Source organism: Euprymna scolopes, chromosome 12 (assembly GCF_053919585.1).
Source record: "Euprymna scolopes isolate OS-2025 chromosome 12, ASM5391958v1, whole genome shotgun sequence".
Taxonomy (NCBI): domain Eukaryota; kingdom Metazoa; phylum Mollusca; class Cephalopoda; order Sepiida; family Sepiolidae; genus Euprymna; species Euprymna scolopes.
The window spans coordinates 46,756,325-46,770,549 of NC_136493.1; the positions used below are offsets into that span (position 1 = coordinate 46,756,325).

Sequence of the window (14,225 nt, forward strand, 5' to 3'; positions counted from 1 at the left end):
CTTGTTTAAGTTTCAATCTATGGTGCTCCCTTGCCAAACTTTCACAAAAAAAATCACTCTAGTAGCTATAACTACTACCAACAATTTTCCCCACTCTGTGCCTAAATCTAAATGCAGATTCCATGAACAAAGCTTCTTTCCTAGAACTGCTGACATGTGGAACATTATTCCATTAGTCTGCTTCCCAACTGATTACAATATTGTAGCCTTCAAGTCCAATGTAAACAAATTCTTGTTGAGACATCACCTTAAATAATCCAAATTCTACCCAATTTACATCATTAACGATTACTAAACTACCACCTTACATTTATTAACCCTTACTCTCTAGTGGCCTTCGGGCCTTGATAAGTGGTGAGTCCCTTGTAAAAAAAAAAAAAATTTTTTAAATCAAACCATTTTGAAAAACAATCAAGTTTGTTTGCTTATTTTCATACACTTGTAAACATTAATCGGAAGGGACCTTTTCAGGGCATTCACCATGAAGAAGAGTGGTCAGTAGAAAATGGAAGCCAAAAAAACATGCGGAACTTTGAGATAACCAAAATGCTCATTAATCTAATTTTTAAAACTGTCTGTCTCCATATTTTCAAATTGTTTCTTCCAAAGCTAAAAGTCACACAGCGGTACTAGGGACCACAAATGATTGGATTTGTTATGGATTATTCTTTTCTGGATCTTTAGCCGATTGAAATAGTTTTTAAAAGGTCAAAAAGGAGTCGAAATTGAAAAAAATCGTTATACATTTTGTACATTCGTCCTAGTTTATTGAATGCTACAGTTTTGCTTTCGGCTTCGATTCTAGCTGATGGCACCAAAATACTTTTTTTTTTTTTTTTTAAATTGCGCCTCTATAATAATATATACAAAATCTGGACAAATTAAAATATATTTAAGGGTATTTTGCGACTAGACAAAGCTAGGCGCTCCTCCTGCCCCCTTACTCAAATAATAAACCAACAATCTAATCTGCATCATGATAATACGTTAAATCATTTCACGTTTGTACCTATGTTATCTTCATCCGACAATGGTTTTGCTTCTGGGATGACACATGGTTCTATTCAATCCTAGGAGGTCCGTCCTCTCAGGCTATATTTTCTCTAACTAAGGGGTTAGTTTGTTTTTAATTTGACAAGGTATGTAGCCACTTGATGTAAGAAACTAACAAGAATGAAAGCTGATTATTACAAAAACGAGATGCCTATTGACCTTAGTCTTTTTTTTTTTTTTATTTATTTTTTAATTCAATTTTCACCCCAAGCAAGGCACAGTGCCACTTTGAAGCAGGGGGCTACTATCAGGGACTTAATTAGCAGGGTCATTATGAAGGGAGATGAGTAGAAAGATGTTTGTTCATATTACACTTGAACTTCTGCATATCAGTACAGTTGAGAAAGCAGAATTCCGGAAGGGAGTTCCAAAGATCCACAGTTCTGGGGAAGAAACTATTGGAGTAAAAGGCTTTCTTGCACCTAGGGATCTCTACTGTAAAGGGATGAGACTTAGTAGCTTGTCGGGTTTGTCGGGGGTAGTTACGTCAGGGAGGTACAAGTGCCTGCAGCTCGTCAGAGCATTCACCATTAAAGTATTTGTAGAACAGGCAGAGGGATGCAACATCTCGTCGATGGGACAGAGGCTGAAGCCTAGATGACAGTTCAGGACCTATCAGGTTGGCGACTCTCTTTTGAACCCTGTCCAGGAGCAAGAGACAAGCCGCAGATGCACCAGCCCAGATGTGACAACAGTACTCCATACATGGGTGAATGGTGGCCTTATAGAGGTACAGGATACTGTCAGGCGTAAGTAGTTTTCTAGCACGGTAGAGGGAGCCTACCTTCCTTGCAGCAGCCTTGGCAATGCTCTCAATGTATCTATTCCAGTTCATATTCCCTGTAAACGTTAGGCCGAGGAGTTTAAAAGAAGTACTTTCAGGCGATGTGTTCTTGGCCGTTGCTATTGGTGGTAGAGAAGGTTTCTTGTAGTTATTGAAGGAAACGAGCTTAGTCTTAGCAGCATTGAATGTGACCATCCATTTTTGTCCCCATTCCACTACAGATTGGAGGTCATCCTCTAGTGTTTCTGCTATTTCATTGGATATGTGTTCATTTGTTTTCCCCTCATATCTGTTATAGAGAGTGGTGTCATCAGCGAATATACCCATCTCCGAAACAATTTTATCAGGGAGGTCTTTAAAAGACCAAGGTAGAACAAAGAGAGTCCCACAAACTTGCAGTCCTTGGAAAAAAGCTACTGGAATAGGAAGCTGTAATACAATGAAATATTAAAACAGCAAATTGATGGAGACCTCAAGGCAATTGAGTCAAATAATCTGAAACAAAGGAAGCAGGGAATAGATCACAGAATTCTGAGGAACACCTGCTTTAATAATATTTGTAGAAAAGACTGAGACTAGCAACATACAGAATGCCGATGGGTCTTCTAGGTAATTTTGGAAATTATAATTGCTCCTATAATTACTGGAATGATGAAGATCTTCCTAAGATTCCAGTTTCTTTTTATGTTGTACCTAAGACTTTGATATTTTATCTTTTCCCTCTCAGTTCTGTTTAACTCGGCTTAATTGGAAACGCCAATTTCTATTACGGTTGCTTCTTTATCCTTCTTGTTCCATATCACTGTCAGGTTTAACAGCTTCATTTTCTAAGTATGTTGCTGTAGAAATTGCATAGTCATAGTGGATGGTGCATGACTTATTTCCAACTGTTCTTTCTGGTAAACATGTTTCCAGGATTTGTTGCTGCATTCGATATTCAACTGTTTTCAGATCGTCCAGTGGAAATATTTACACATTCCATTGTATAATAGCCATTTCCCAGCAGTACCTTACAGCTGGATATCAGGTGGTTCACGCACTTTTCTTCTATGTGGCATTGCTGAGACCACTAATCTTCTTAAAAGCATTGGTCATTAATCTTGAGCAGCCATTATAATTCAGAACATGAATTCATTCGGAAACACTGTCGGTTGGCCCATTTTTCTCATTTTTTTTCTAATTTTTTTTCTTCTATTTTCTTTTTTTTTTCTAATTTTTTTTCTATTTTTTTCTATTTTTTTCTAATTTTTTTTCTAATTTTTTTCTATTTTTTTTTCTAATTTTTGTGTTCCAATTTTTGTGTTCCAATTTTTGTGTTCCAATTTTTGTGTTCCAATTTTTGTGTTCCAATTTTTGTGTTCTAATTTTTGTGTTCCAATGTTTGTGTTCCAATGTTTGTGTTCCAATGTTTGTGTTCTAATTTTTGTGTTCTAATTTTTGTGTTCTAATTTTTGTGTTCTAATTTTTGTGTTCTAATTTTTGTGTTCTAATTTTTGTGTTCTAATTTTTGTGTTCTAATTTTTGTGTTCTAATTTTTGTGTTCTAATTTTTGTGTTCTAATTTTTGTGTTCTAATTTTTGTGTTCTAATTTTTTTTCTCTAATTTTTTTTCTCTAATTTTTTTTCTCTAATTTTTTTTCTCTAATTTTTTTTCTCTAATTTTTTTTCTCTAATTTTTTTTCTCTAATTTTTTTTCTCTAAATTTTTTTCTCTAAATTTTTTTTTTCTAATTTTTTTTTTTCTAATTTTTTTGTTTCTAATTTTTTTGTTTCTAATTTTTTTGTTTCTAATTTTTTTGTTTCTAATTTTTTTTTCTTCTAATTTTTTTTTTCTAATTTTTTTTTTCTAATTTTTTTTTTCTAATTTTTTTTTTTCTAATTTTTTTTTTCTAATTTTTTTTTTCTAATTTTTTTTTTCTAATTTTTTTTTTCTAATTTTTTTTTTCTAATTTTTTTTTTCTAATTTTTTTTTTCTAATTTTTTTTTTTCTAATTTTTTTTTTCTAATTTTTTTTTTCTAATTTTTTTTTTCTAATTTTTTTTTTTCTAATTTTTTTTTTTCTAATTTTTTTTTTCTAAATTTTTTTTTTTTCTAATTTTTTTTTTTTTTCTAATTTTTTTTTTTTTCTAATTTTTTTTTTTTTTCTAATTTTTTTTTTTTTCTAATTTTTTTTTTTTTTCTAATTTTTTTTTTTTTCTAATTTTTTTTTTTTTCTAAATTTTTTTTTTTTCTAATTTTTTTTTTTTTTCTAATTTTTTTTTTTTTTCTAATTTTTTTTTTTTTCTAATTTTTTTTTTTCTAATTTTTTTTTTTTCTAATTTTTTTTTTTTTCTAATTTTTTTTTTTTTTCTAATTTTTTTTTTTTTTCTAATTTTTTTTTTTTTCTAATTTTTTTTTTTTCTAAAAATTTTTTTTTTTTCTAAAAATTTTTTTTTTTTCTAAAAATTTTTTTTTTTTCTAATTTTTTTTTTTTCTAAAAATTTTTTTTTTTTTTCTAATTTTTTTTTTTTCTAAAAATTTTTTTTTTTTTTTTTTTTGCTGCATTGGAAAGTCTTAGTCTATTTTTGGCAAATCTTTTAGGTTATTTCCGTAGCAGACTTTCTTTTTTAGGGTTTGTATTACTGTACACATAGATTCGAAAAAGTTGTCAAAAAACAAATATAGAAGAAATAAATGTTATCAAAGGCAAGATAAGTTACTTTTCTACCTAACTGGATATAATTCACGTGTTTTTATTCAGTGTAACATGTTTATTCAGCTCGAAAAACATGCAATGTTTACCGATGTATTGGAAAATTCAAAATGGCAGTCAATATATGTTACCGTGACATAAGTTGACATGTATTCGGTTGTTTTCTAACAGTATTTTGTCTAGTTTATTATTTATAATACCTTTTCCCAAACGTACCCTCTCCGAGAGACAGTCGGCTGCCATTTTGAATTTTCTAATACATCGGTAAACATTGCATGTTTTTCGAGCTGAATAAACATGTTACACTGAATAAAAACACGTGAATTATATCCAGTTAGGTAGAAAAGTAACTTATCTTGCCTTTGATAACATTTATTTGTTCTATATTTGTTTTTTGACAACTTTTTCGAATCTGTGTACAGTAATACAAACCCCTTTTTTATTTTATTTTTTTTTTATTCCATTTTCACCCCAAACAAGGCACCGTAGCCACTTTGATGAAGAGAGCTACAATCAGTGACATAAGTTGCAGGGATACTATGTAGGGAGATGAGCAACAAGATGTCTGTTCACATTACACTTGAGCTTCTGCATATCAGTACAGTTAGGGAAGCAGAATCCTGGAATAGAATTCCAAAGTTTAGCAATTCTGGAGAAGAAACTATTGGAGTAGAAGGCTTTCTTACATCTCTGGATTTCTAATGAGTAGGGGTGGGATCTTGTTGTTTGTCAGGTTTGTCGAGGGTATTTACGTTGAGGGGGTACAAGTGCTTGTAGTTCGTCAGAGCATTCACCATTAAAATACTTGTAGAACAGGCAGAGGGATGCAACATTTCGTTGATAGGACAGAGGTTTAAGCTTAGATGGCAGTTCAAGACCTATCAGGTTGACGACTCTCTTTTGAACCCTGTCAAGGAGTGAGAGATAAGTAGCAGATGCACCAGCCCAAATGTGACAACAGTACTCCATACATGGGTGAATGGTGGACTTATAGAGGTACAGGATACTTTCAGGCATAAGTAACTTTCTAGCACGGTAGAGAGAGCCTATCTTCCTCGCAGCGTCCCTGGCAATGCTCTCAATGTATCTGTTCCAACTCCTGTTCCCTGTGAACATTAAGCCGAGGAGTTTGCAAGAAGTACTTTCTGGTAAAGAATCTAATGTACCTAGCAAGGGCTATTACTGGTTGAGAAGGTTTCTTGTAATTATTGAAGAAAACAAGCTTAGTCTTGGCAGTTTTGAATGTAACCATCCATTTATGTCCCCATTCCACCATAGATTGGACGTTCCTCTTGTGTTTCTGCAATTTCCTTAGATATGTGTCCATTTGATTTTCCTTCGTGCTTGCTATAGAGCTTGGTGTCATTAGCATCTCAGAGACAATTTTCAGGGAAGTCATTTATGAATATTAGGAATAATAAAGGTACTTCCACATTTATATCATATTGTGTAGATGTATGACCATCGAGGACAACCTGGATTTTTCTCTTACTTAAGAAGAATTATGTTAAATATTCGTCCAGTAATACTGTATGATCTGATTTTCCTGAGAAGACCTTCATGCCATACCATGTCAAAAGTTTTAGATATATCTAGGGCTACCCTCACCTGCTTTGTCCACTGTATGGTATATATGTTCAGAGATTCATCATCATCATCATAGGCCCTTAACGTCGAGGACGACGATTGGCAAGGCGCTTCAGTCTTCTACAGTTCAGGAAGTCTGTGTATTGCTGGCAGGATCTTTTGGCACCAGATCTTATAGCAGCTTGCCACTTTGCTCGGTTGCCGGCAGAGGTTTCCTCCATAGTAGTTGCCTGAAACGTCAAGCGCCGGGGCAGGGAAGTAGTGGATGAGTGCATGCCCAGAACAGAACATCCACCTCTGGACCCAACATTGCGGACCCCAGCGGAGCACAGGAGTGCGACAGCTGGAGCAGTGGTAGGTTGCCCCGCAGTACCCGCTAACTGGGTGTTGATCCCTGACCGTTGATCGTTCTTGATTCATCCGCTCAGTGATCCGCCATGGGAGACCGGTGGTTGAAAAATATATCAGCTGCGCTCATACCATGACTGCCAACTCCTGCTGCCGAGATGACATTTTGCTATTTGACCACATAGCTGGGGTCTGGATTGGTGTAAGCCAGGGCGTGTCCTCACGCCGGAGGGCCATGCACTCAACACCTCTGGGGCTCCAGACTACTCCGAGATCCCACATACACTTAGCCTGGGGCCGCAAGGTACCCAGTTAAACCGTGATGTACCACGAGGAGGTGGCATGCGAGTCTTGACCAGTGAGACGCTCTAACCACCAGTGGGCAGGGCTTACTAAACTGCCTCCCCTTCACTCTTGCGAGTATAGGTGGCGGTTACAGCTGGAAGCAAGAGGAGCAAAGCACCTGAAAGCCAAGCAGCTAAGCACTCTACACATTCACTAAGCTACAACACTACACGCTCAAAGGCCCTGTGTGCAACACACCACATCACGTTCAGAGATTACAGTTAGGATATCTGCTGTAGAACGTGCTTGCCTAAATCCATATTGTTGATCAGTCAGAAGTTTAGCAGCTGTAAGTTGGACTAAATCTTCGTTAATTAAGGACTCTTTTTTTTCTTTTTTTTTTTTTTTTTTACATGGTCACTCAATTTTTTCTGATTCTGACTCGTTTGTAAGACAGTCTTGTTCCAAATGTTTGGCTGATTTTGTGATGAAGGTTGTTCTACTGGCTCTTGTTTCACGATGTTAATGTATTATTTTGAGGTTTGGATTTATGGAGCTTGTTGAGGACATGGTCGCCTTTTGAGGTGTAGTAGGTGAAATCATCCTCTGTTGTTAAGTAGGAGATTGAAGAAAGAATAAAGCCGCATGGGCTCCTTGCCATGAAATGAAGACACTAAGCATGCCGATATATAATTACAAGCAAAGTAAATTTATTTACATTGAATAACAAATTAAAGATTTTAACAGTTCATAGCGAAAGATGATTAATGAGTAACGTTACTTGCGTGAGTCTTTGATGAGAGGTCGAACGTCGGTTTGTCTGTTTGCTAAAACCATGAAAGTGTGTTTCGTCACATCTGCATTTGTTGTGATGTACAGCGAAAAGAGAATGAATGATACAAACCGGAAGTGAAAGTGGCTGTATCGCCCCCCCCCCCTTGTGGCCAAGAATAATATTACCAGAGTTAAAGGGCGATAATCGTGTTTGCTTGTGTGGAGAACTCGGTTCCCATAAGCTGATTAGATATTGCCCAGTGCTCACAATAGTGGCACGATGCTGATGGTCAATTTCTGAGACTCATACCTCCTGCTCTTCTTGGCAGAAACTTGTTTCTGTATGTACAGTGTACACCATCTTCCATGTCTTATTATCTAGTTCCTTTTGTGACTAATGAAAAATGCCAAAGCTGTGTGTTATCATAGGCATTACTAGTTGGTTAATGGCAGTTACTTTTTGTTTGTAAATTCTGTTTTACAGATTTTCTTTAGTGTATATATATTCACTGACAATTTTCTTTTATCTCTTCTTGAATTGAATCTTTCTCTTCTATTCTAAGATATTTGTATTTTTCCTCCTCTCCTAGTTCCTTGGTGTCAGTATCTTCAAGCTATATGTTTCCTGGTTGAACCTTTTTCCCAGCTTTAATGGAATACTTGACACATTTGTTCAGCCCAAACATATTTTTTTTTTTTTTTTAGAGAAGTAATGTACAACCTACAAGAGTCGATTTCAGAGTGCTCCTTTTTTTTCATTTTTCTTAAACTTTTTCTTCTAGGGGGTGGGACATCCAACCAGATGTCTGACATTTACCCCTATTTTAGTGAGTCCAACCAAGAGATCTTTTCAGGATTCTAGCTGTCCCTTTCAGTGCAATCGTTTGTATTTCACTTGCACTTGGTTCACCGGGTATGCTTGCTATGTACTTTTTAAAGTTCTTTTTCATAAGCCCAGTTGCTCCTATGATGACTGGTATAATTGAAACGTCTTTTAATTTCCAATTTCGTTTCATATCATACATAAGTCCTTGATACTTTGTTATCTTTTTCCTCCCAACTCTGTTAAGCCCTGTATCATTGGGTACACTGAGAGTGTGTGATTAAGCAAGTTGGAAATTGTAGCAATTAAATAAAGATATATATTAGCAATTTTTTTGTCTTTACTGTTAAAGGAAAAATCTGGCTTTTGTGGGGTCAAGGTGGTTCCAGAAAGGGCATTTTAAATAAATTCAGAAAATCCTCTAATTCATTCAAAATATAATTAAGTTTAAACATTTTCATTTTGTATTTTAATTTACATGGCGTAACATCTGATCACTGCCTCATTAACATGGGACTACGACATTTCTATTTACAAAAAGAATAAACACTATTTCTAGAGATAGAAATTGTAATATCCGAAAATAATAAATAAAAAAACTCAAATTAAAAAAAACTATGAATGTTTTCAATAAAATATTTGTATCTTAAACATGCTTTCAAAGGCATTTTGTCTGTTTATTCAACTTTTAAATTAAATTATATATGAATTAAATGTTTTGGGTTTTTTTTGTTTTGTTTTTTTAATATAAAAATTAAATAAATTACATGTAAAACAAACTATTCATCAAATTTGTTACCTGCTCATGTGGGGAAACCATTTTGGTTTTTTTTTTTTTTTCATTTTCAGGTTATCTTTGAATGAATGTTGGAATCCGTATGATGACATCGTCATTGGCTTCAATAATAAAATCGTGGAAAATCTGCAGGAAATAAAGGAAACCTGTGAACAACTCATGTTCATCATCCTTGGTATGAAAAATTTGCTATTTGTCCATAACTCCTCCCACCCTTCTATGAAAAAATAAAAATGAAGAAAAACATTTGATGCACGTAGATGTAGCATAAAGAAAATATTGTACACTAAAAATTTTATTTTTATAAGGAAAAGAATTTTTAAGTGAATTTGAATTTTTTTCCAGTCCCTCTGCATCCTCATGTTAAGAATGGCTTTCTAAAATACTAGCAGTTCAGCCCGGCTTTGCGCGGGCCCTATGTACTGTTCATAACTTTATATGTATTAAAAAGTTTGACTCGTGTCCAAATAACCTACATCTAAAATTTTAAGTATTTAGACTCAAAATTGGCGGAGGAGTTTCGTAGAGTCTGCAAAGGTCAACTCTTTCAACTTTAACCTCTTGGCAGCCAAATTTTTGCCCCAAAACTGATTAAAAAGCTTGCTGCATGTCTGAATACCCTTTATGTAGAATTTCAAATGTTTAGCCCCAAAATTGGATGAATAGTTGGCTAGAGACCGCAAAAGTCAAATCTTTTGAACTTTGACCCCTTGACAACTAAATTTTCTGCAAAAACGTGATTAGAAAGCTTGCCCTATGTCTGAATACACTTTATGTAAGATTTCAAATGTTTAGACCAAAAATTGGCTGAGAGGTCAAATTTTTTCAACTTTGACCTCAATTTTGACCCATTTACATTTGTTTTGGGCTCAAATCAAGTTGAAAAGTTTGATCCATGTCCAAGGAACCTACATCTAAAATTTCAAGTGTTTAGACCCAAAATTGTTAGAGGAGTTTGGTAGAGTTTTCAAAGGTCCAATCGTTGAACTTTGACCTCATGTACAGCCAAATTTCTGGCTGAAAACCGATTAAAAATATTTTCCCAAACCTCAATACCCCTTATGTCAAATCTGGAGTCTGTAGACTGAAAATTGACAGTAATTTGGTAGGGAAATGTACACACACACACACAATTTCACTATTATAGATATATAGATTACAAATGTTTGAATTATTGTGATTTATCTTCCTTGTCCTGCAATATATTTTTTTTCTTTTTAAATAAAACTACCTTATGAATTTATGTAATTTTTGGTATACAATATATTCTGTCGGTCATGAGTACATACACCATAAATATTTTTGTTTTTTTGTTGGGTGGGTATAGACTTGCACCCAAATCGTTGGTCAATGTGCAAAGATCTATCTTTAGAATGTTAGCTTTTAAGGATATATAGAGTAATCTGGCTCATTATGAATGAGTATCGCCTTTAAATATATTGTCGACAAGTAGTTATTTTGGTATTGACTAGTGATGAGACGATTCCAATATTTTCTCCGATTTCGATACAGTTACCAATTCCATGCTAAATTCCTGATTCCGACAATTGCCGATTCCGATTCTTTATAAATCTTTAATTATTTAACTAGAAGATTATTAATGTCCCCGATTTTCGTAAAAACACATGTTAAATATGCAGAAAATTTCCTAAACGTCAAAATACACTTGTGGAGAGTGATCTATCGGTTTTAGCTTCACTAGTAATTTAAAATCAATAAATGTTTATTTTATCATTATTACCAGAAATGGAAGATTTTGGTTTAAACAAAATCAAATTAAAAAAGACAATTAAAAGGATTATTTTGACATCGGAAAATAGGCATCAATTTTCCCGATTCTGATACCTCAAAATCTTCCAATTTTTCTGATTCTGATTAAACGTCCCAACACTAGTATTAACACCTTCAGTGTGCAATGTTATTTTCTAGTATTTTGATTTGTCCACTATGTTCATTAATGAAAGAAAGTTATTCCTGGAGCATAAGCGAATGCTGTTCGAGTTTTGTAGCAAACGAGAAGTGCACTACTTTTGCTGAATACCTGTAATTGCAGAAAGTCTCCCTTAAAAAGAATTCAACCAGCTTGCTCTTAAATTTATTTTTCTTGAAGAAACATTTTTTTGAATACGTTGAAAAAGGAAATTTTTTTTTTTTTTTTTATTGAAGAAGGAAGTATCCCCACCCCCAACTTTTTTTTGGCATTGAAGGTTTTTTATTTATTTATTTTTTTTTTTAAAGAAAGTTTCCCTGCTTTTAATGATTATTTTTTTTTTAATTAACATTTTTTAAAATTCATTGAAGTAGGAAATATTTATTTTAATTGAAGAAGGAAGTATCCTCTCTGAATTCTTTCTGTATTTAAAGGTTTATTTTTTACTAGCATTTTAGCCCAGCGTTGCCCGAGGGTTTGGAGGTGTATGTTGAGCAAAAAAAAAAAAAGTGGTAGTAGGAAGGCAGGCTCGAACACGTACCGCAAAGGAGATAAAAACCTGACGTCTTTGCTGTTATGATAACTGCCAAACCGGAAGTGACGTAGCTTTTAATTAAGCTAGACAATCAAAGGAGAGGATGATTTTCGAAAATATCAGCGAAAAAAGCGCCCCCCTCCCCCTGTAGAAAAGTGCCCAGGTGAAGATATTAATGTTTTTAGCCAATTTTTTGATATTTGTTGTCTGAAAGGTTGAGCTTCAAAACGATACTGATCTTATAAAAATCCGTCGCCTCTGTCGAACGTTTTAGGTAGACATACATACATACATACATACATACATACATATATTGGTAATTCAAATTTTCGATCCAAACCAACTAAAAAGCTTGCCCTATCTCTGAATACCCTTTATGTAAAACTTCAAATGCTTAGACAAGAAATTGCCTGAGTAATTTGGTAGACCTGCAGAGGTGAAATTTTTTTAAACTTTGACCCCTATTATGACCCTTAACATTTATTGTTTTAGGCTCAAATCAAGTTATTAAGTTAGATCCATGTCCAAGGAACCTATATCTAAAATTTCAATTGTTTATACCCAAAATTGGCGGAGAAGTTTGGTAGAGTTCTCAAAGGTCAAATCATTGAACTTTGACCCCCTTAACAGTCAAATTTCTGTCCGAAAACGGATTACAAAGATTTTCCCAAATCTCAGTACCCTGTATATCAAATTTTGAGTCTGTTAGATTGAAAGTTGACAGTTATTGCATAGGGAAATGTACACAGACATACAGACAGACACTTTCACTTTCATAGATATAGATTTTTTTTTTTCCATTTGCACATGCACACAATCTGTAGTTTCTCTTAGCTGCTAAAGCAAGAACAAAATGGCTGCCAGGCAAAACTACTACAAGAAAACATTGGATAATGAATTGTGTTGTATCTTTCGAACTAGTTGTGAGCTATAAATTTAAAAGCGATATTGGTTCATAGCAGATCAGATTACCCCTATATATTCTTAAAAGCCAACATTCTAAAGATAGGTCTTTGGTTGGACAAGCAGCACACATTGACCACATTTTTAAACAGTTTCTTATTCTTTTCTTCATGTTTTACGTTTTACAACATACAGCTTTCTTTTTCTTTTTTGTTATATATCAGTATTTGTTAAAAGTACAATGTAGTTAACAAGAAAATGAGGTGAAAGAAACAAATCTGCAACAAATAACTGTTAACAAACAATAAAAAAAATGTAATTTTCTATCGACCTGCATAGCTATAAAGTATTTCTATGTTTTATTATTTCAAAATTTAACAGATTAATGTAGTTTGCTTGAAGCATTGTTTAATGTGTATATAAAGAAATTGAAGTTTATAGAAGACAATACAGTGCAGAAGTGTAACGGAAAGACACAAACTGGAGCAAATAAAGATACGATGGCGGTTATAAGCCATGCAGATTCATATTGATGGATAAACATAAAAACGTAACCTGCAGCCGTAGCCAAGATCGAACTCGTTACAAGTTTCTAGTGTAATTCAAATCCGATAGCCTCTTTCTCGTATAAGAAACTTTGCTCTTTCTTTACGCCATAATTATTTTATTGGGAGATGCTCGACTGAGCTTATATCTCTGATCCCATCCGGTAAGATTTACAGCAAGAACTCACTACAATCAATGCAAGAATATTCCTTTTTCGTTTATGCACCTAAAAATCAAATAAAATCTTCTTGACATGATTTCCCCCCCCCCAAATTCATCTATAGAACACTTAGCTGTTTAACCACTTAGCATGGTTCTTCTCAAGTCAAATACCTGTTCTATTAGGTTCTGATATAATAAAAAAAAAAAAAAAAAAAAAAACGTAAAATGTGGCCACAGCCGAGATTGAACTCGCTACACGAGTTTGCCGTGTAATTCAAATCTTGTCCGTAGTTGAATACTTGATGCTTTGCCAGGGCTAGCAAGGGTATTTTTTATCATGACGCCATCACTAGATGGGTTGCCTACTACGGTTTAAGAGAGGCCCATCTACCTGCGATAGAATGATAGACCACGCCAGTTTCTCAACATAGTATTTTACATCGCCTTCCCAAATGGTCACCTGTCTGGTACTGGCCAGGCTTGACATTGCTTAACTTCAGTGATCTGGTGAGAATCGGTGTGTCAACGTGATTGTGCCATATTTTATTTATATATATTTATTGATATATATTTATTGATATTTATACTGTATTCATTGATACAATGTGTGTGTGTGTGTAATATATATATATATATATAAGCAGGGGACCCAATGTTGCCTGGGATGGAATGATACCGAATGTTGCACACTTCTGATACTTGTATAATCATTGAAATCAGTAAAATCGCCCATTTCTCAATCAAATCGATTGACTACCTCCTACGACTTTATTCAGGAGGAAGCTTCACATGCCTCCTCGCAGCTACTTAAACAACTATATATTGTAACCCTATATAACACTGTAGAGAACCTGCCATTGATTTTATAAAATTAATTTTATATAATGGAATTTAAAGTTTAAAATGTAAAAGTAAAGTTTCATAGTTCAATTATGCTCTAAACAGAAACCTTCATTTCGAACACGTCCCTGTGTTATCGATAGGGCTGTGACAACAGCATATTCTTTTC

General features: G+C 34.0%; 1 protein-coding gene across 1 annotated transcript in view; it reads left to right on the forward strand.

The window, feature by feature from the left end:
* LOC145291267 (uncharacterized) overlaps window positions 1-14,225 on the forward strand; it is a 67,859-nt gene that overhangs the window by 35,418 nt on the left and 18,216 nt on the right. Inside the window, exon 5 of the mRNA XM_080136880.1 lies at window positions 9,194-9,315. Coding sequence (XP_079993006.1) covers window positions 9,194-9,315 — 122 coding nt within the window. The remainder of the gene's footprint in view (window positions 1-9,193; window positions 9,316-14,225) is intronic.